At 37.8% G+C, this 19,796-nt stretch overlaps 1 protein-coding gene across 1 annotated transcript in view; it reads right to left on the bottom strand.

Moving 5' to 3' along the window:
• ANK2 (ankyrin 2, neuronal) overlaps window positions 1–19,796 on the bottom strand; it is a gene marked incomplete at its 5' end in the record, with an annotated part of 88,587 nt that overhangs the window by 10,348 nt on the left and 58,443 nt on the right. Inside the window, 7 exon segments of the mRNA XM_010190476.1 lie at window positions 1,072–1,327; window positions 3,261–3,549; window positions 4,853–4,999; window positions 5,506–5,637; window positions 7,762–7,836; window positions 9,210–14,954; window positions 17,365–17,386. Of these exon segments, the coding sequence (XP_010188778.1) occupies window positions 1,072–1,327; window positions 3,261–3,549; window positions 4,853–4,999; window positions 5,506–5,637; window positions 7,762–7,836; window positions 9,210–14,954; window positions 17,365–17,386 (6,666 nt within the window).

The following is a 19,796-nucleotide window of genomic DNA, read 5'->3' as shown; positions in this document are numbered from 1 at the left end:
TAGGGAAAAACTAGTACATTAACTCTGAGGGCAGCCTTTCCTACAGCAGCCATTGAATTGAGTCCTACTGTAGCTAATCTTTCAACATCTGCATTATCCTACACATTTTATATTCAGCCTTTTCATAAGGTCCCAGAGGCAAATCTCTGAAACTCTTCATTCCAGAGGTAGTACATTTGGCAACATAAACAGCAAAGAAAGAAGAACCTGTGTCTATGAGAATGTCAAAACAGGAAAAAATTTCTGCTTAAGTAGAACTGTGCTTTCTCTGTTCTAGCTTCACTGATAAAACTGATTTCCTGCCCAATTATGCGTTCTCCTTTTCTTCCACTTGGAACAGGCAAAGAAAGCTGTTAATTCTTAAACCACTATCTGCCAAGTAATTTAAATTCCCCACTGAAAGCCATATACTTGATTTCTCTTTTTACCTCTTGACATCTTCCCCTCTCCAAAGACTGCAATAAAGTTCCCTTGTCTTACGCAACCAAATGATCTGTCTCACAGTTTTTGTTCTCTTCCATCTCCCGTCTCCATTTCTTTTTACTGCCTACATAAACATAATTGTCAAGTTCTTTTCTCCAGTACATCCTTAGTACTCTGCAACGTACATCCTGCTGCCTCTTCTCCATCTCACAAACTTCACAGTATTTTTCGTGTCATTCTTCATGCTGCTCTGGGCTAGTCTTGCCTTTCTTCATAAGCTTTTAACATTATTACTTTGTTTTTCATTACAACTGTTTTTCAGCTTTCACTTATGCGTGGTTTGTTTCTGCACCTGTTATTTACACTAATTCTCTCTCACATGCATAGACATAACTGTCACAGACTAAAGGACAAATAAAGGTAGCAGAACCAGAATTACAGTCTGACTTTAGGATCTGGGTTTTGCTTCTGCTTTCAAAACCTCTATACAAATGACTATAGCTAACCCTTATAACCACAGAGGAAAGGAGACTCAGTTGCAGATGGGGATTAATTAGGCCAACTAAAAATATTCCCATCTTAAAGAATGAGCGAGACATAAAACATGTTCTTTTGTATCAATTGCTTTGAGGCAAAGTTGGTATTTACCTTTTCTAAAGATTCCTCTTCATAGCTTGTTCCAAACTTTTCTGTCTGCTCATCGTTTGACTCCACTATCACTAGACTACTTCTCCTTGGACAGATGTCGTCCTGGTGGAGATGGGCGTCCTCAGGCTCTTGGATGATGGGAGAGTCACCTCTCTGAGCAGATGATGGGGGCTGTGGGGTTGTTTTTTCTCTCTCTTCCTTTGACGCACTGAAGTGTGCAGATTTTTTGATTGCTGCCTTTTCCAGTTGTGGAACCCTACCAAACAAAAATTAAGTAGAGAATCTTATTTCATTTGTAATGTTATTCTCACTGTTGAACATTGCTATGATTTAATTGCTGCCACAAGTTATTTAAACATATTATCACATATTTTACTATGTAACATATATAAAGGTAATACATATATTAAAGCATATGTACATACAGTGGTTTCCTGTTGTATATGGGTGAATAATAGTGAGTTCAGATATTGAGCTAACTCTTACCTGAGTTTTATCAGGTAACTGCACAACTCTGATGCTAGCTTGAAAAGGTCACTTCTGATTTACACCAGTTGTGAAAACATTACCTGCTTCACTCCCTAGAATCTTCTTTTGAGGCTGAGTTTTCTTTTCATGTACATCGGTAAAAAGCAGAAACAACAACTATATCAGAACTGGTGGAATTACAGTCTGGAAAATAGTGAGCCTGCAAAAAAGTGTATCTTCCACTTCTAAAACTTCTGAGCTGCTTTGGAGCTAGCATCTACATGCTTGATTTTTCCCCCCTCTCATCCTAAAAATTAACTGAGGAAACTGTTAAATTTTAATGATAGGAGTCCAGATTCCTTTCTCCATGACCAAACCCATGAGTAGGTAACAGTACTAATAACAGTAATAGATTAACTTGCCTGTATATTTCTTTTTCCTGATACCACTTGGGATTTGACAATTTATTGCATTCCTCCGACTATAACCCTTCAAAGAATTGTGTTCCAAAGTAAGAAAATATTTAATTGTAGTATAAAAGTTAAACAGTACTGATCCAGCCACTTTTCCCCATTCAGCAGGCTACACGTATTATTGTACAATTCCTCTTAGTATGTGTTCTTTATGAGCTATTTAAATCTATCCCAATTTTCCTCTTAGTTCACACTAAAACATGAAATTTATTGATATTCTCCTGTCATCACTACTGTCATTCAGTATTGGCATTATTGTCTCAAATGTATTCCTATTACTCAAAAACATTAATTTCCTCATGCAAATCATTGGGTATTATTGGTATTTTTGCCTATCACTGCAATGTAAATCCTCTACCTTAGATACAGTTTTCCATCTCCCGTACTCTCTCATGGGTGTAAAGCATATCTTGAGCAAATGAATCCCCCTGAAAGACCATTTGCTGAACTCAACTGCACTTTGAATGTTCAGACCTGCATCTACACATCAAAGCTACTCACTCCCAGGGAAATAACTTCTTTGGAAGTGGATCCTTTATATTTTTCTAGCCTATGAATCAATCCTGCATAGTGTTCTCAGTGTGGGCACATGATTAGGGATGGTGAAAAGAATGAAGTTTGATGCTTTTCAAGTTCCATTCCAAATGAAACCAACCACACTGACAGCCCCAAATCGGAATTCAAGGCTTTTCTTCTAAATCTATACTTTATTGTGTGTTGCTCCCTTAAGCACTTTTGTCTTTTGTCTTGTCTATATAAAACTCTGTTGCTATTCCTTTGGTCATCTGAAATTTACTGTAAAATATCTAATTGCTAATATGTGGTTATGAGTTTTGTAAGTAATTATTAAGTTGGAAAAATTTTGCCTCAGTTGAAAAAGCCATCTGAAGTTGAAGAAAGGCCCCCTCTAGTGTTAATACCATTAAGTTTAATATTACTTGCTATCTAACATATGAAAACTATACACAGTTTACAAAAATACCTACCTCTATATTATACCTCTTTAATTTCATATGTACTAGACTAGAATATTACTTTATGGTGACAAACTGACTTTCTCTCCCATTCCTTAAGGCTCCCTCCACATGGATTAAGAAGTCAGACCTGCAGTAGGAGCTAATGAAGTGGTATGCACAACTGGAGGAAAATTCTAGTGAGATCATATGTTTCAAAGAAAACTGTAAAATCCTCTTATTACACAGAGAAGAGATAATCCATTCCACATAGGTTTCATTCTGGTCTTCTGACACTTACAAATATTCATGTTGTGACACAGATGTTTTTTCTGGCACAGCTTGGGGTTTCCCTGAGAATTCAGCTTCTACTTGTTCCTTATGTGCTTGTCTCAGGAGCTCAGCCATTGATACTTCTGCCTCACTCCTGGGAGTACTGTCCTGAAAAGGAGAATAGCTGACAGACACGTCTTCCTCAGAGACAATAGGAGGGTGTTCAGTTGGGTCACTGTCTTTAGATATTCGGTGCTGTTCTTCTTGCTTGTGTCTTGAATTGTACAGTTCTTCTGGCAGTGCAGAAAACCCTTTAAAAAGCAGAGATGATACATATTACAAGTCTTACTAGAATGCAGGAAGTCTTTTTCATTCTTCATGTGCCTTTAAAATTCCTGGATGGAAAACATTACCTGAAATTTTTAGACAACTTGAGTGGGAGAGGATGTAACCTCTCTATGTAGCTAAAGGCACATTGAATTACCACGAGTATTACCAAATAATGAATCTTTACAGTAACGGGCAAAATAAAATTTACCCAGAAATTTACCTACAGTAATTAATCTTGAATACCTCAAAGTATGAAAAAAGATTCACAACAGGTTTTTTCCACGAGACTAGGATATGTTTTAGTGACTTTTTTCCCGCCACCCATTATTTATCTGCTTATGGAAAGAATAACTACACAAGTATGGACAAAAAAGTCGCACTAGGTGCAAGAACTAGCTAATTTATGTACTTCAAAGCATATAAACACATCCACCCACTCCCAACCCCTAATCTCAAAGGAAAGGTTCTCATTCTGCAAAAAATAATATATGCATTTCTGTTCCACAGGCTGCAAGTCACAAGCTTGGGCTCTTGTTTTTCCTTACTAGCCACATTCACTATGAACCTATTGAACTCTGAAGAATAGCTTGGGCGAAAACACAACTGTCTGTACTGAATTTGAGCAAGACAGCAAGGTTAATGTTCCTAAACGAACCCGTTATGATACTAGATTGTTAATTATAGCAAACAACCTTCTATTCCTCCATTATCTTAAAAGATGGGACCTTTGCAGCTAATACTTTACTGAGCTACTAGTTCAATACTAAGTTAAAAATATAATTCCAGAAATGATAATTTTATTTCATGTAATTTGGAGGTGTTTCTTTAGTTTACACCCATTGATCTAATCTACTGAACTGTTAAAGAATCCAACAGCATTATAGCAGAATGACAATATCCTGGATACTTGAATCCAAAGTTTTTTCAAATCATGGAGTAGTTTTCATTTTACAAATGTTTGTCAAATCCCAATGCAACCTTCTTAACTTTTATGAAAGAACTTGTATAAGCAAAAAAGCCTGAACAAACTGGGCATAAGTATTTGCAGTAGTTTCTGACAGCAATCCTTATTTTGCTTTATAAGAATCAGCTACTGTAGAGATCATATACCTGGTGAAATAGTGACTAATGTCATGCTTGTATTCATAACTATTATCCGTGCTTTCAAAATTAGATTCTAGTGCTCATTCATAAGAGTTAACAGACAATCCTAGTTAACATTTCAGAGCAGAAGCTAATGCTTAGATGAGATAATTTGAGCAGTCTGGATCAGGAGGCATTTACCTTCACTATGGTCCAATCCTATTGTTTGTTCAATTTCTGCATACGTGCGAGTGCCGTGGACCTGCATGGAGTCTATGCCGCTGGTCTCCATTAGGTGAACAATATCCATTCGGTTGATTTTTGTAAGACATTGGGTAAGATTTGTATCTGTGGCATTAGAATGACACCATGTAGCTGAGTTAAGAATTTCACATGCCCTCTCCCTTCTGTTTTCCATATGAAAGACATATATAGGATACTGAGCAATATAATATCATATATAAAACACAGATGCATTCAGAAGCATTGCCATGTAAAATTTAAAATTAACTGAAGGTCTGCCTATAAAAATTACCACTTAATTTATTTTTTCCTTTAAGAAATTAGTTTAGTTTCCCGAAACATTTTTCAGTTTAGGAAAAAGAAGCCTCCGTGTTTTTCCACTCTTATATCCTGTAAGATATTTGGCCTTGCCCTCCAAATGAAAGAGATTAAATTATTTTCTCTGAGAATCCTATGATAAGCCATGTCATACATACAAGCTTAAAAAAATTAAGTACAACCTATAGTCATTTTTTCTATAGCCTAAATTTTCTGTCTGTGATTGTAACACACATCTGTCACCTCAACTGGCAAACTGGAGACAGCTCTATGTACTATGACTGGAAACGAACCTGTTGCGTGTTTCCCATCCCTTTCAAGCCAGTATTTGAGGAGTGCATGGCTCTGGTCTTGAAGTGAATTAGGATTTTCAATTCGGATCTGGTGAATTTGTTCTTCTGTGAAATCCAGTTCTCTTGCTAGCTCTAAGAAAAAAAAATACATCTCTGTAAAGATGCTTTTTTTCCCTGCCTTACATCTGTTTTATGGCTGTCAGCAGCAAAGTGGATTACAGACTTTTCTGAAACCAACTTCCCTTTGCTTCTATGTATCTTGTGTTATATTTAGAGACGTTGTTAAACAGTAACTTTATGACAAAGACAGAAATGTGTTCTGCCTAGAGGTGATGGGTCTGTGTGAGCTTCTACTTTTTCTGTCCACCATTCCTAGTTCTCAGAGGCACAACACTATCGACAAAATTTAGCTGTGGCAAGCTGTCAAATAGAGTGCAGTTGCAGAATTAACACATGAGCAGATAAAATATTTCTAGCTACAGAGCACCATCCTCAGCAGATTCTGTCCTCTGAAATGTTGACTATTTCAGAAACTTTGATCAAAATCTAGTAAAAAAATTCATTTTAAGTAATGGCATTTTGGAGGGCTAGATTAAAGCATACTACTACTACTCCCTTAGACTTGTTTCACTTAAAGAAAAGTAAATGTCTGTGAATTACAGTTGAAAACCAAAACTCAAAAATGTGAAACTAAGAATAACTGATGTCTTTCTGAAACAGCATGGACTGTAGTCCATAAAGGAGAGATGGTTTAATACTCTGTAACATCTTTATCATATCCAGAACCAGGAGAAGCTCTCTGCCATCACCAAACTAAGATGCAACTGTTGAAGCAGGTCATCAAATGAGTTAACGCCATGGAGAAATTGTGAGATTCCTACAGTTATTCCTGGTCTCCAGATTTCTGCTGCTTTCACAAAGAAGGATTCATACTCTATGCCACTGTCACTATTGCTATAGTGGCATGCACTTGACTTTGGGGGGTGCCATGTTTTCACACAGTGGAGGGAACCCTAACCCCCAACTCCCAGATAACTTTATTTCCAGACCGGCTTGTAAACTGGTGCGACTGTAAACTTCAACAAATATACAGTAACAACACATTAGATTAAAATCCTAGGTAATCAAATAACTTCGAACAACAAAGCAACTACTATTTTATCCTCGAAAGTAGCATTTGACATAGTAAACTTTACTATAATCAATCTTTACCATAATACAAGACAGGAAAATTTATGCAGGTGTATTACTCTGCCCTCTCTAAAATGCTATAAAACATTAATGCCTGTTTTTATGAGTATCCATTTTCTCTAGTTTTGTTTTCAGAACTGTCTATTTATTTGTATAAAGTTGTCAGCAGATTCATAATCTGTTACAAAGCACAGCTTCAAGTCCCACTGATTTCAAGATAATCCATCCTGGGATGAGTGAATAAGCTCCCAGTCTTCTCTATGGATTGAAAGAGAGGACAGTTAAGGAAGAGGTAAGTAACATAAGCAAAAGTATCAGTGATATTTTGTATATACTCTGAAGATGCTTATAAAAATGGCATAAAGCACAATCTTAATTATCAAGGAGTCAATATTTTTTCTCTGATATACAGCTCTTCTTTAACTCCAGAGCCTTGCTTATTTTCAGGAGCATGGTACTGCTCTAGGGACAGATACAAAAATGCGTAGACTCAATCTAATTTATTTTTTTTCAGCAAATTTTTGTTGGATTGCACAGTGACACAGAACTGAGATTTCTGCATGGCTCTTTTTCTTTGTAAATGCTTTTGGGCTGATTTTCATTGATAGACATCTACATTTCATTCTGCATTACTTTCACTTGTCCCCAGTAATGTTAACTGTCTCAGGTCTACTAAATCCACAGCATTAAAGTGATTGTTACAAATACATCCTTTTTATCTCTTTTTTTCTCAGCACAGTTCTGTAGAATAGAAGCTGATGTCATTTATACCTATACCAGTTCAGGAGTCCCAGACCACAGATGAAGAAAGACGAGGGTAACATATGCCAGCTCGTCCTAAAAGTTTTCCCCCTGGAGATGCCACAGCAAGTGCAGAGGCCTTATCTCTGCATCTTGGTTTTTACCTAATAGGCTATAGGAATCTTAGTAACCAGAAGACAGTAAGCTACAGAAATATTTCTATAAAACACCTCTAGATAATCAGGAACTCATCTGCAAAAAATCAGGAAAACAGTGACGAATGCTCCCCTCCTTTCTCTCTGGAGCAGCCAACATGCATTTTACCTGTCCAGCTGAATCCAAGATGATCAGCAATATGGGCCAGTCTTTCCTCTGTCCTTTCCTGATCATCCTGTTGATCTAAAGGTCAAAGAGAGCCACAAGTTGCCTTTTACAAGTTAAAAACCATTTTAATCGGCGATATAGCCCAAGAGAAGTATGTGCTGCTTTTTTTGTTGTTGTTGTTGTTGTTGATGTTAAACTGCTGTAATCTAAATGTGGACGGACGGCTGTTACAACTGTGTAACTGAAGTGAGGATTGTAAATCCTCTGGTTAAAAAAAAAAAGTTTATTTTTCAAAAAGCACAGGACTAGCTATATTTTCCATTTGAAAATCAAGCTTTTATGTGAAAATATAAACAGGGGCTGAAGTGCCTATTGTGCTTATGTTGGCCAAGCATTTTATTCTAAAACATTAACAACTAAGTCAAAAGCCATAATTTTCCATGCCTCCTTACTAAATGCCAAGGTTGAAAAATTCATCTGGACTGGTGCTTCTAATTATGTTATTTCTGTAGCAGGGAAAGTTTTGTTCAAGTAGTCCATATTGCACTTCCTATTATGGTTAGTATTTAAGATATTAATTTAAGTGCCTTTGACCCCATCAACTAGAGAGTGATACAAAATACTTACAATTAAGGCAAGGAAAAATCAGATGTTCATTTGCCAGTCTTCATTTATTTCAGTAAGAGACTGACTGTTCCTCCCATCCCCAACGCTAACTTGAGGATGGCAGAATTTGAGTTCTGGTTTTCCCTTAATGCACACATGGATTGCAATATCTGAGATTCAGAAAATTGCTTAGATTTAATGATATTTGCATATTTCATTTTAGCTACTGGATTTCCATCGTGGCTACTCAGTGGTAGTACAGAAGTAGGTGAGAGGAAAACCCAACACCAGAAAACTTGTACTAAAGTTATTGGTGACATAGAATTTTCTTGAGACATAGATGCTTAAAAAAAGGAACATGAAAAACTTAATTGTTTAAAACTTCTGCAGATAACTTTGGGTAACAAATCTGTGTTTCAATCAATGCCCAAATATGTCATTATTAGTAGAATTAATAGTTAAGGATAGGGCCAGGGAAAGCCAAAAGCCAAAATGTGCATGACCTGAGCAGTCAGTTTAATGGTAAAACAATACACAGTTTTAGAAGTGTTTTTGTTTATTAAGGTAACACTTCCCATAAGCATTTATGGTTTGCAATCTTGAGATTGTTTCACAGACAAGAAAAATACAGACACAACACAAAAAACCAAACACAGCTCACAGGGGAAAAAAAATAAAATAATAAAAGCACAACTGACCACCAAAAGCTTAAAAGAAAATGCCACACACATTATACGTGTATACAAACACACATACACACATACACCCCAAAGAAAACAAAAAACCAAAGAGTTTAATTCATGACATGCGTTGCACAGGGAATCCCAGTCGTTGGCAAATACCTTCAGCATGGTCATGGACATTTTCATCAGGGATACGTTCAATCTGAGTCTCTACAGACTCATCCCAAATGGGTCTGGTGTCAAAGATGTCTTCAGGAACTGACTGCTGAGTCTCACTGGTTGGCATATTTTCAATAACTGAAACTTCTAGGGCGCTACTGCTTTCATCATCTGAAACTAATTCTTGTTCTCTCTCTGACTGCGTGAGTCTTTCCACTAATTTAGAAGCTTCATCACTAATTTCTTCAAAGAATTCTATGGAGTTTTTGTAAAGGTCAAAAAAGTGTTCCTTACTTTCTTTTGTAGGACTAAAAGCACTGCGGGAGGCTGTAGTGCTTCTGCTTTTAACTGGCAACCGCGATGAAAATACCTTGGGTCTTCCTGTTGTTGCCTCATCTGAGTCTAGCTCAAGCTTCATCTCTCTCTCCCTCTCCCTGGTCTCTGCTTCTGCCTCTGCATAACTCCTAGCTTTTATTGAACGCTTAGTCTTTGGGTCCATGGGAATACTTGCATCAGATTCAGATTTACTTCGGTTATCTTGTTTCATAGGTAGTTTGCTTGTCATGTCAAGAGCTTTGGGTGACTCTAGCTTGTGGACAGATGTGTCTGTGTATGCATATTGTTGTTCAGCTTTTGGTAGAGCTGCTTTGACGGGAATTTTAGACTTTGGTTTTGCTTGATCATCTTTTCCTTCACACTGCAAGCTGTCTAGGAAGCTGTCTGTGGGAAGGCTCTCGTTTTCTGATTGTTGCAATGATTGCGATGCACCAGCAGCTGTTCTTACAGGAATTTTGGATTTGTTTTCACAAGAAGGCACAGTCTCCATTAGAGCAGTAGGGATTTCAATCACAGATCTCTGTTCCTCGGGTGAAGAGTCTGGGGACTCATCACCCTCTTCAGAAGAAACAAATCTAGTGACTTCGGAAAAATCTAATTCATCTTCTACTACAGACTGCTCAGGAGAGATAGGGCAAGGCACCTGACTGCTATCAATCATGTCAGTCTCTGTTCTGGAGAAGGGCTCAGCTTCAGAGGCAGCAGTTTCTTTCTTTGGTGATTTTGAAGAAGCTGAAATACCCATTTTAATCGGAATTCTGGATTTAGGATCTGCTTTTGTGGTGCCTATGCTGACACCTTCAACTGTCATGTCTTCTGATTTATCACTAGACTCAGATTCTGGGGGTGAATATTTCAATGTATCTTCTTCTTGTATATCTGAGTCCTCCAATTCTGAAGGTGAAAATGGATCCCGTGAGCTCTTCAGCTCAGAAGATTCCACCTCTGCTGCTTCTTTCACTTCTGCAACTAAAGAAACTTCTTCCTGGGGCTGCTGCCCCATTTGAAAGAAGTGAAAGCTTTCATCTGGATAGTTCCTTTTGGTCATGTCGATGGCGCCACTTCTAGTCATCTCAAACAACTTCCCTTCCTGAAAAAGAAAAGGATTTTGTTCACTAAGTGGTGTCCCTTCTTCAGTGGGCGTTCGGGCCGGTGTTGTATCAGGTGTTGTGCCTTGTGATCGCCTGTCTACCATCAACCCAAATATCTTTTGTTCCTCCTCTTTCACACGAGCTTCAAAAGCTTCATCATCTTCACGTATTTCACTCCACATGTCAGAATCCACATCAGTTTTAGTGATGACAACGTGACTGATCAATTTCTCTGTTTCATCACCTACATCCTTAAGGGTAGATTCAGCTAATTTTGTCGAATCTGATGCTGAAGACCCTTGTGACGTTTTCTGAAACGCATCCTCTGGTTTTGGATCTATTTCCTTATCTACTTCCTCAGAAAAGTGATATTCACTACCTGTGTCTCTGCTAAGTAAAGCTTCACCAGCCTGATCTTTTCTTTCTTCAATAGAACAGTTTTCCCTAGACAGCAGACCTCTGCCAGATCCTACCTTACTTTCAGAGTCAGTAAAGAAATGTTCAGAAGACACATTTTCATAAGGGCTTACTATGTAAGGAGCAATACTTTCAGCAGCATTGGTTACACAACTTGCAAGTTCCACTGTTTCAGTGGTAAGAGGGGAATACTCTGGTAAGAGTTCCTCAGCTCGAATATCTCTTGGAGATGTTTCAAAATCTGTATCTGCTTTTGCCAAAACAGAATGGTCAATGTTATCATCTTCAGGCAGTTTGCTATCTTGTGATACAGAGTACTCGCTGGTACTGTGTCCACAAGAACTATCATCTACTTTCTCAGAAACAGCTCCCGTGGCAATGAGATCTCTGTGTGTTGACAATGCAGTGGTTTTGACATCTTTTTCAGTAGTATCACATTGCTGTAGTGATAGTGAAGACTCAACATGAACTTCTTTTTGAGAACTGTCACCAATGGAATGACACAGAGTACCCCCAAATTGTGTGACTGAGGCACTGGGACTAAGACTAACTGTCTCACTGTCATCTGTACTGTCACATTTTAATTCATCAGTTTTTGATGATACACAACCATCAGAATGACAAGTTCCTGATTCTCCTGTGGAAGCCTTACAGCTGCCCCCAGGGGTACATGGTTCCTCTTTGTCAGCTTCTGTTGGCTTATCCTGTTCTACTTTAACTGCACCTGTCCTGGAAGAGCATTGTTTCGTATCAATGGGTTGAAAACCTGCTTTGTCAGGACTAGAACTGGAGTCAGTACTGGATGGTAATGGTGAGGGTGGCTGCACTTGGATCACAGGCTCCATTAAGAGGCCTGAGTCAGCTGCTTTTTTTAGCTGAGTCAGTTCCGGCTCACTTTCTGAAGAGGAAGAACTTATTTTAGATTCGGCTGAAGACATCACCACCGTAGGTATTTCTTTTTCTTCTACAGCTGCTGACTCTGGTTCTTCAGCTTCACGTGCAGCTTCTGAATCAGCAACTGCAGAAGATTCATCTTGCTTGCAATCCTTTTTGTAATCTCTCTTCTGTTTTGCTTCTTGTTCTAATTCATCAAACATTTTGATTTTGGTCACCATTTTAAACATCTCCTCTTCAGGGGTGAATCTCTTCTTTGGTTCACTTTCTGAATCCTCCTCTTGTTCTTCACTGACTTCAGGGATCACAGCTGACTTTGGTATGTTTGACAGTGCCTGTGAGTCTGCTGTCTTAGGTGTAATTTCATAGCTAATTTCTTCAGAACTAGGAGTTTCAGGCGAAAGAGGACTTTTCCCTGAACTCTCCATGAGGGATGTTTGCTCTATACTGTCATCATCAGCACTTCCCTCAGGGTCACGGAGAATCCTGGAACGCACCGATGCCAGCTCTGGGCAGGTTTCTCCTTTGCTAAGAACAGACTGAAGAGGACCCTGTCCCAAAATACCAGCCTTCACTGTTTGTTCTACTGGGCTACTTTCAAGAGAATCACGGCAGGGAGATTCTTTCATAGGACTGGGCTCCAAAGAATCAGGTGTTTTATGTGATGAGTTATCTTCTAGCACTGGGCTTGCTTCCAATGAGTCTTTATGACTTACAGCCAAAGAGTCATCTGCAACTGGGCTAAAGCTTTCACTATCATGGCTAGTAAGTGAAAGTTCCAATTTCTGGGGACTTCTAACCGCAACACGGCGTTCACAGCTTATATCTTTTTCTTTCTCTAAAGCAGTGTCATGTGTTTCAGAAGACTTAGTTAAATGTGCAGTGGTTCTGGATTCTTTATCCCTGCTAATATCTTTCATAATGGAAGCTGAGCTACTTTCTTTAAGTTTATCAGCCTCTTCTCCAGAGGCTGTAGGTACAAGCTCTTCTGATACATGCTCAGAATGAGACTTACTAGTCTCAGTAACAGCATCTAGCTGTTTTTCAGTAATACCTTTTTCATCTTCCTTTGAAGAGAGCTCCTTCGGAGAACATGTTTCTGCTGTTGTGTGTGCTCTAGCTGCTCCTTTAGCTTCTTCAGTTTGCCCATCAGTTTTCTTTGGTGAGAACGAAAGGCTTTCAGGGCTTGTTTCTGGAGTCTCTGCCAGACCCTCATGCTTATAGCTTTCCTCAGAGCTGATCTGAGGGGTTCCATCAAGTAGGCTACCTGGAGAATCTGCCACACCTTCGTGTTTAAGGCTCTCTGAGCTCCCATCAAAAGCGGCACTTTGCAGAGAAAGAGCAGGAAGGAATCCATCTTTCACACACTCTGCAGGAAAAGCAACACTGAAAGGACTAGTCAGTACTTGCTCCAAGTTAAGCTCTCCCTCCTCTGTCACTGAAAGGTGTCGAAACTGTTGATATTTGTCATTATCCTCCAGTTCTTCTTTAATGACATCAGAAAAGTCTGTTGAGGTTTTTCTGTCAGGGCTGATCTGGAAGTCAGTATCTCCTTGGTCTTCAGATGTCTTGCCCTTCACAACTGCTGTATCTTTGGCACTTTCATTATCAGATACTGGAGGGAGAGGTTCAGGTGTTTTTTTGCTGCTGCGCTCTTTTACCTGGTCTTTACCTACAGTTTTCTTGGCAGTTTCAACAGTAGAAATCGGCATTTTACCTTTTTTTGATTGTGGCTCTTTCTCTGCTTTTGATGTCGTGCTTTGTTTGTCCTTCTGTTTGTCTGTCTTGAGGCTTGATACTCGCCTTGTTTCACTCTGTGAAGGAATTGTTTTTCTCCGGGTTGTTTCCTTCTCAGGGGGGTGTTGCTTCTGTTTGATGGATTTGTGCTCAAACAGTCCAGATATATTCTTGGATGGGTCTTGACCTGACTGGAAGGCTTTCATCAGTTCACGAACTGACATGGTCTCTTCAAGTCTTTCTGTCTTAGAAGAAGGTGAAACCGGTGGTTGTGCTTTGTGTGCTACTGGCTTCTTAACTTGTACTGGTTTTTTAGAAGCCTTTTCAGCAGTGCCTTCTTTTGTTTGAACTCTGACAGGTAGTTTCGACCGTACTTTTTGTTCATCTTCCACTCGTTTCTGAAGAGCTTTAACTTTATCTTTTATTGAGCCAATAGGAGTTTCCTCTATAACAGGGGACACAGCTTTAGCTTCAGGAGCAGCTGTCAGTGTTAAGCCAGGTTGCTCATCTGAAGTGAGCTTCTTTAGTCCTGATTTTAATTCACTGATGTGCATCTTGCCTTCCTTTTGTTTTTGCTTGTCTCTTAATTTTGTCCTAACTGGCTTTTTAATTTCTAAGGCTGGCTTGTGTTGTTCCTGTGGACTTAGTGTTTCAGTTGTTGGAGATTCTTGTCCTTCTTTTTCAGAATCCCTGCTTATTACTACAGCTTCAAATCTCTCTTCTTCCACGTCTTCTTGTAAGGCTTGTGGCTGTACGTCATGAAGAGAAACATATGTTTTTAAATCTACCATTCCTGTCATGTCTGACTTCTCCGTTTCTGTTGTCCGTTTGTCTACCCTGACTTCTACACTGGCAGGTTCAGTGACTTCTAAAGGAGCATTTCTTCTGGCCTCCTCAATTTCATCATCACCGACAATGACCCATTCTTCTTCTACAAATTCTTCTCTGGAAAGGGACTTCTGCAAAACGTGTTCTTCTCTGGTATAGGATCCACCTCTCAGAATTTCATTTACTTTTTCTAAGTCTTCTTTCACTCTTTCAACTATTTCAAAAGGCTCTCCTGGCTCTTCTTCAGTGGTTTTTCCAAGATCTTTCACTTTAATGGAGCCTGTTTTATCAGAAGAGTCAGTTGTCAAGATGGCAGTCATTTTGATCAAATCTTGTTTCATCTCAGAAACTTCAGACAACAGGTCTGGACTGGCTAGTACAGGGACTTCATTAACCAGATGGCTTTTCAGGATAGATGTTTCTGTAGATTCTGTCTCGTCATCTTTGATGCAAATGAAAAACATTGAAAGTAAAATGGAAATCAAAAATAGAGATTGGAAAATGTAATCAGGACTGAAAATGACAGTCTTTGGTTGCAGTGGTAGGAAGGTCAACAAAATGGGCCGGGAATGGTGGATCCACAAGATCTGAGGGTACAAGAGCAAAGCAAAGCTAACAGGGGAAAAAAAAAAAACAAACTGAAAAGGAAAATGGCAGGAAATAACTTGCTTAACTTTATCAATGTAGCACAACCACACATACATTGTCAAAGCTGTAACAAACCAAATCGGGACACCACTAAAAAAAAGGACAAAAACCCCAAAAAAACAACAACAAAATTTAAAAGTAAAAACAGAAGAAACACAGTGAAGTTACACAAAAATACGCATCTCAAGATTGTTCAGATGTTACAGATCAATGTTCAAATAAAAATAAACAAGAAAAAAGGAGGAAAGCATTAGAACTGATTGAAAGTCGATTTCCTCTAAGAGAAAGCCAGTGTTAGCAAACTGTCAGAATAACATTGGGTTAACATTTTTTTTCTTAATGACCAAAATAAAAAGTTAAAAGTAATTCTGCAGTAATCTAAAATATGATCAAATATGTAGATATCTGAATCAGCTGCAAACCGGCATTTCATCTAAGGGGATTTCACACCTAAACAATGAAACAAACATTCTTTTGTTTTAAGAGGCATGGTCCTTTCCTTGGAACATCCTCATTGACAACTAATGAATTGACTGAGGAAAGAGAAGACAGAGAGGAAAAAGAGAGATAATAAGAAAAAACTGTGAATCAACTTAGAAGTGATTTCAAAGTTTTAAAAAATGTAATGTATGGCAACCAAAAATCAGAGACAGTCACACTAGACACATACATACAATTTATGTAAGGCAAGTTATTTCCATGCAAAGCAAAGGTGTTGCAAATGCTGTTGGGTATGTAGCTTCACTTAAAAGCAATAGCTCTAAAAATTAATCATATAAATTAAAGATACATGAAAATATTGTAAAACATACTGTGGTGAAATATTTGTCTAATCTGTGCAATCAATATAGAGTCAGTTGGATGTAGGTAATTCCCATTATGACATAACGGCCTGCTGAGAATAGTCAATTTCAGGAAAGACTACTAGAAAATGTATATTGAACAGAATGAAACACTGAAGGACTGAAGAAAGTTATGAACAAAATGCAATGCTTAAAAATTATAATTGTACACTTTTCTTTTAAAGGAAAAAAAACCAACTCGTATATTTTACTGTTCTGTTGAATTCACCTCTCATGTGAGTCACAGAGCAAGTGAAATTCCATTCTGCTGGCTATACTATGGTGTGTCCTCTCCACCTTGATGATATTGCCATACTGATGTAAATAATAATGAATTAGAACAAATATCTGGTACTAATAATGTTGTTAATCATGGTAATACTATTTCCTACCATGTTATTAGTGGTTTTGTCACCCTGATGTCTTTTATTCTCTAGATAAAGCATTTCTGCTTTAGACAAAGGAGGTTATAGCAGAATGATCATCCATTTGATCTTCAGGATGATAGTGCTGCTGTCTTTCCAATTAAAACATATACATAGTACATGAAGAATAAATAACCTTCAAACTGCAATGTAGAAAAAAGGCAAGGCATTGCACTTTAAACTCGAAACAAGACAGAAGTAATTCTTTTCCTAAACAGATTTAAGAAATCACTGCATTTGAAAACAGTTCTTATTAGAGATAGTCTTCAGAATATATATTTGGATATATATTTGTTTAATTTTAATCTTCTTTAAAGGAGATCTTTGGCATTGTGAACCACTCGCCCTCAGTTTCTAATAATAATGATCTCATTCTAAATATACAAAGAGTATGTATGCTGTACCAAGCTTAACATTCATCTTTCCAGTCATATTTCACCACAGTAAAGAGGGGATGGGATGAGGGGGGAAGGGTTAAACAGCCCAATTACTTTGGACAGTATCACTTTTTTGCATGCTTGTATTTCATTAGCTTAATGAAATATATTGGAGTATTAATGACATTTTCATTAAAAATGATACTGTCATTTATCTCAAATATGAGGCAATGATGTATATCAACAAATGGAGAAAACAAAAAATGGAGGGGTGAGCATTCATACAAGCAAAATAGCAATAGCAGGATCACTAGGGATGTCAAAGGAAAGTAAATGCTTAGATGAACTGCTTTAGACTGTATTACTTGTTAATTTATACATTAAAATACATTTAATTGGATAGCTGCTTTGGTATTACATTGTTTTCTATTCAATTTTTAAATTATTGATGTTATTAGCGATAGCAGTTAAAGCTTAGCTCTCTTTCATGCTTATCTTTATTCTTAATCATCTTCCATACAAACTCCATTATAACATCTTCAAAAAAAAGAAAATCTTACTTTTTTCAGAAGTCATATCAACCTGGAAGAGAAAAAAGGACATAATGTTAAAGTTCAAATATAATCTATATATATAAAGTCAGTAGTGAAATAGTACAGGTTGAGTCAAATCTGCTAGATGTACGGAGGCACACAGATTCATTGACTTAAGTGGAACCAAGAATTTATTGAAAATAATGGTAACAGCATGGCCTAATTTATTTAGTGTTTCTAATAACAGAAAAATGGTTACTTTGCTACAGTTATAGTTAATAGTAGATTAACGTTGCAATGGATTTTCTTTAAATGCAGCTGGCAGTATGGAGGACTCAGACTTTTCTGTTACTGGGTATGTTGTTGCACTGTTCTTAATTTATTTCTTCTTGTCTAAAGCAAAAAATCCAGTATGGCCATCTGAAGGCATATGTCCCATCTGAAAGACAACTACTGTGCTTTATACATAGCTTCATTGCACATACTCATTCTGAGATCACGGTTTGCATTTTTGCCTCTGTACTTTGCGATGCTGAAAAGCAGGTGCAGAAATGACTGCAGACTTGCAGACAAGAAGTAGGACTTGATGCTACTAATAGCTATTGATACCTCTAAATGGAAGTAGTGACAGCGCTCAGAGGCCATCTTTTTAATTTTTCAAGAGTTTATTTGGGTATAGATTGAAAAAGCCAAATAATTGTGTGGTCTGTCAAAAGAAAACACAGCCCTTGACCAAACACATTTAAAAATGCCATGTCGGACTCTGAAAATTCAAGAAGCAAATGTCTGAAGTTGCCTTATAGTTTGACTTTTTTCAGTTCTGCTAGCACATTCATTTGTCCACACAAGCAAAAAAAAAAGACTTTTGCTGTGTAAATTTGGATATGCGAAAGTATGCAAAGCTGGGAGTAGCACTAAACACTTCGTTTCCTACACGCCCTTGTGGTGGCACGATGACTGCAAGGAATGAAAATCAGCTATGCAGTAGCACTGATACAATATACTGTGTATGTTAAAGCCCCCAAGATAGTTTTTAGTGAGCGCTGAAAAAGTTTTACTTGTTTTAAAAGTATTCTGTATAAAGATAAATGCAATATATTGTCTGAGTTAAGATGTTACTAATTCTTGCTTTTCCATAAACTGAAAATTAATACAAGTGAATAATTGGGAACACATGTTCATACCTGCCTTGCAATCATTTAGGCTCACGTAAATAAACTTCACACTTAGCAGTGTGCATTACAGATCCATTATAGCATGAATTCCTCTGATGCACAGATCAACCCACATGGCAACCTTGCATCCCTACACTTTAATTCCCCTAACTTTAAGTTCCTCCAAATCAGTCTGGAATTACGTCAGCACACTAATTAACAGTATTAACATAAAAATGAAACAAGTAAACAAAAAATAATTTAAAATGGAAAGTGTTTTTAGTCATCAATGAACTTGCTTTTTTGTGCTTTAGTTTCTTATATAAAAATGTCATCATCAACATTTGGAAAAATGATTTTCCAATATCCTTTACACTGCTTTTACAGAGCACAGATTTGTTCAAAACAACTTTTGAGGACTTTTTACTGGGAATGCACAGGCAACATTATGGAGGCTAAAAGAATTAATTTTGTGCTTTTGGTATAAAATTGAATGACCACCTGACAAGAAATGTTAACTTCTGAATGAATATAGTGGGAATTAGCTTAAAAACTTTGACCATGTTTTCCACCTGACAGTGCTTATATTTCAACACTGAAATAGGAGTGGTAAATATTTTTGTAATGATAATAGGAAACTGCAATCCATGCAACAAAACTTCTGACCTCTGTTTTGCAGTTCATGGAAAAGATGTCCATCACCTTTGGGGAGCAGGCTATTCTCACAGTACTGGCACTCTTGTTTCCAACAGCTGAACATAATCAAAATGTGGGGATGTTTCTCTAATGTTACACATTTACGTAGGTGTCAGACCTTCTACAACCGCCAAAATGGGGCTGGTAATGTAAGGGGAGTTGGCCACACTTCTCCATTAAGATGCAATTCAGTTTATGCTACAGATGAAAACTCTACACCTTTTACTTTGGGAAAACTTTCTTGTAACTTCTGGGTTAACACCGATGCTGTACTGGCCTTCAGTCTCCTACTCGGAAACCTTTAAGATCCAGTCTATTAGATGTTTTAAATGGACAAGATTTGCAGCCCTTTCAGGTGCAGAGATAGTGCATTCAATCGCAAACTGGCTGCAGACTCCTCACAACAGCAGGAACTCAATGATGGAGGTAATTGTTGTATTTAGATCTGTTCCTCTGCCTCCATCCCTCCCCTACCCACCAGCATTAACTAGAGGAAGCATATTCAGACCATGCTTAGGAGGTCTTAACAAAAAGTATACTCTGGCAATGATCCACTGGCTCGGAATACTTTAGACAAGTCTAGTAGCAACTACTTTATTTTTAGGGTGT

The sequence above is a fragment of the Mesitornis unicolor genome, unplaced genomic scaffold, assembly GCF_000695765.1.
Source record: "Mesitornis unicolor isolate BGI_N332 unplaced genomic scaffold, ASM69576v1 scaffold14888, whole genome shotgun sequence".
Lineage (NCBI taxonomy): Eukaryota > Metazoa > Chordata > Aves > Mesitornithiformes > Mesitornithidae > Mesitornis > Mesitornis unicolor.
Note: the sequence above shows the minus strand (reverse complement) of the source record. Positions and strands in the feature narration are given on the sequence as shown.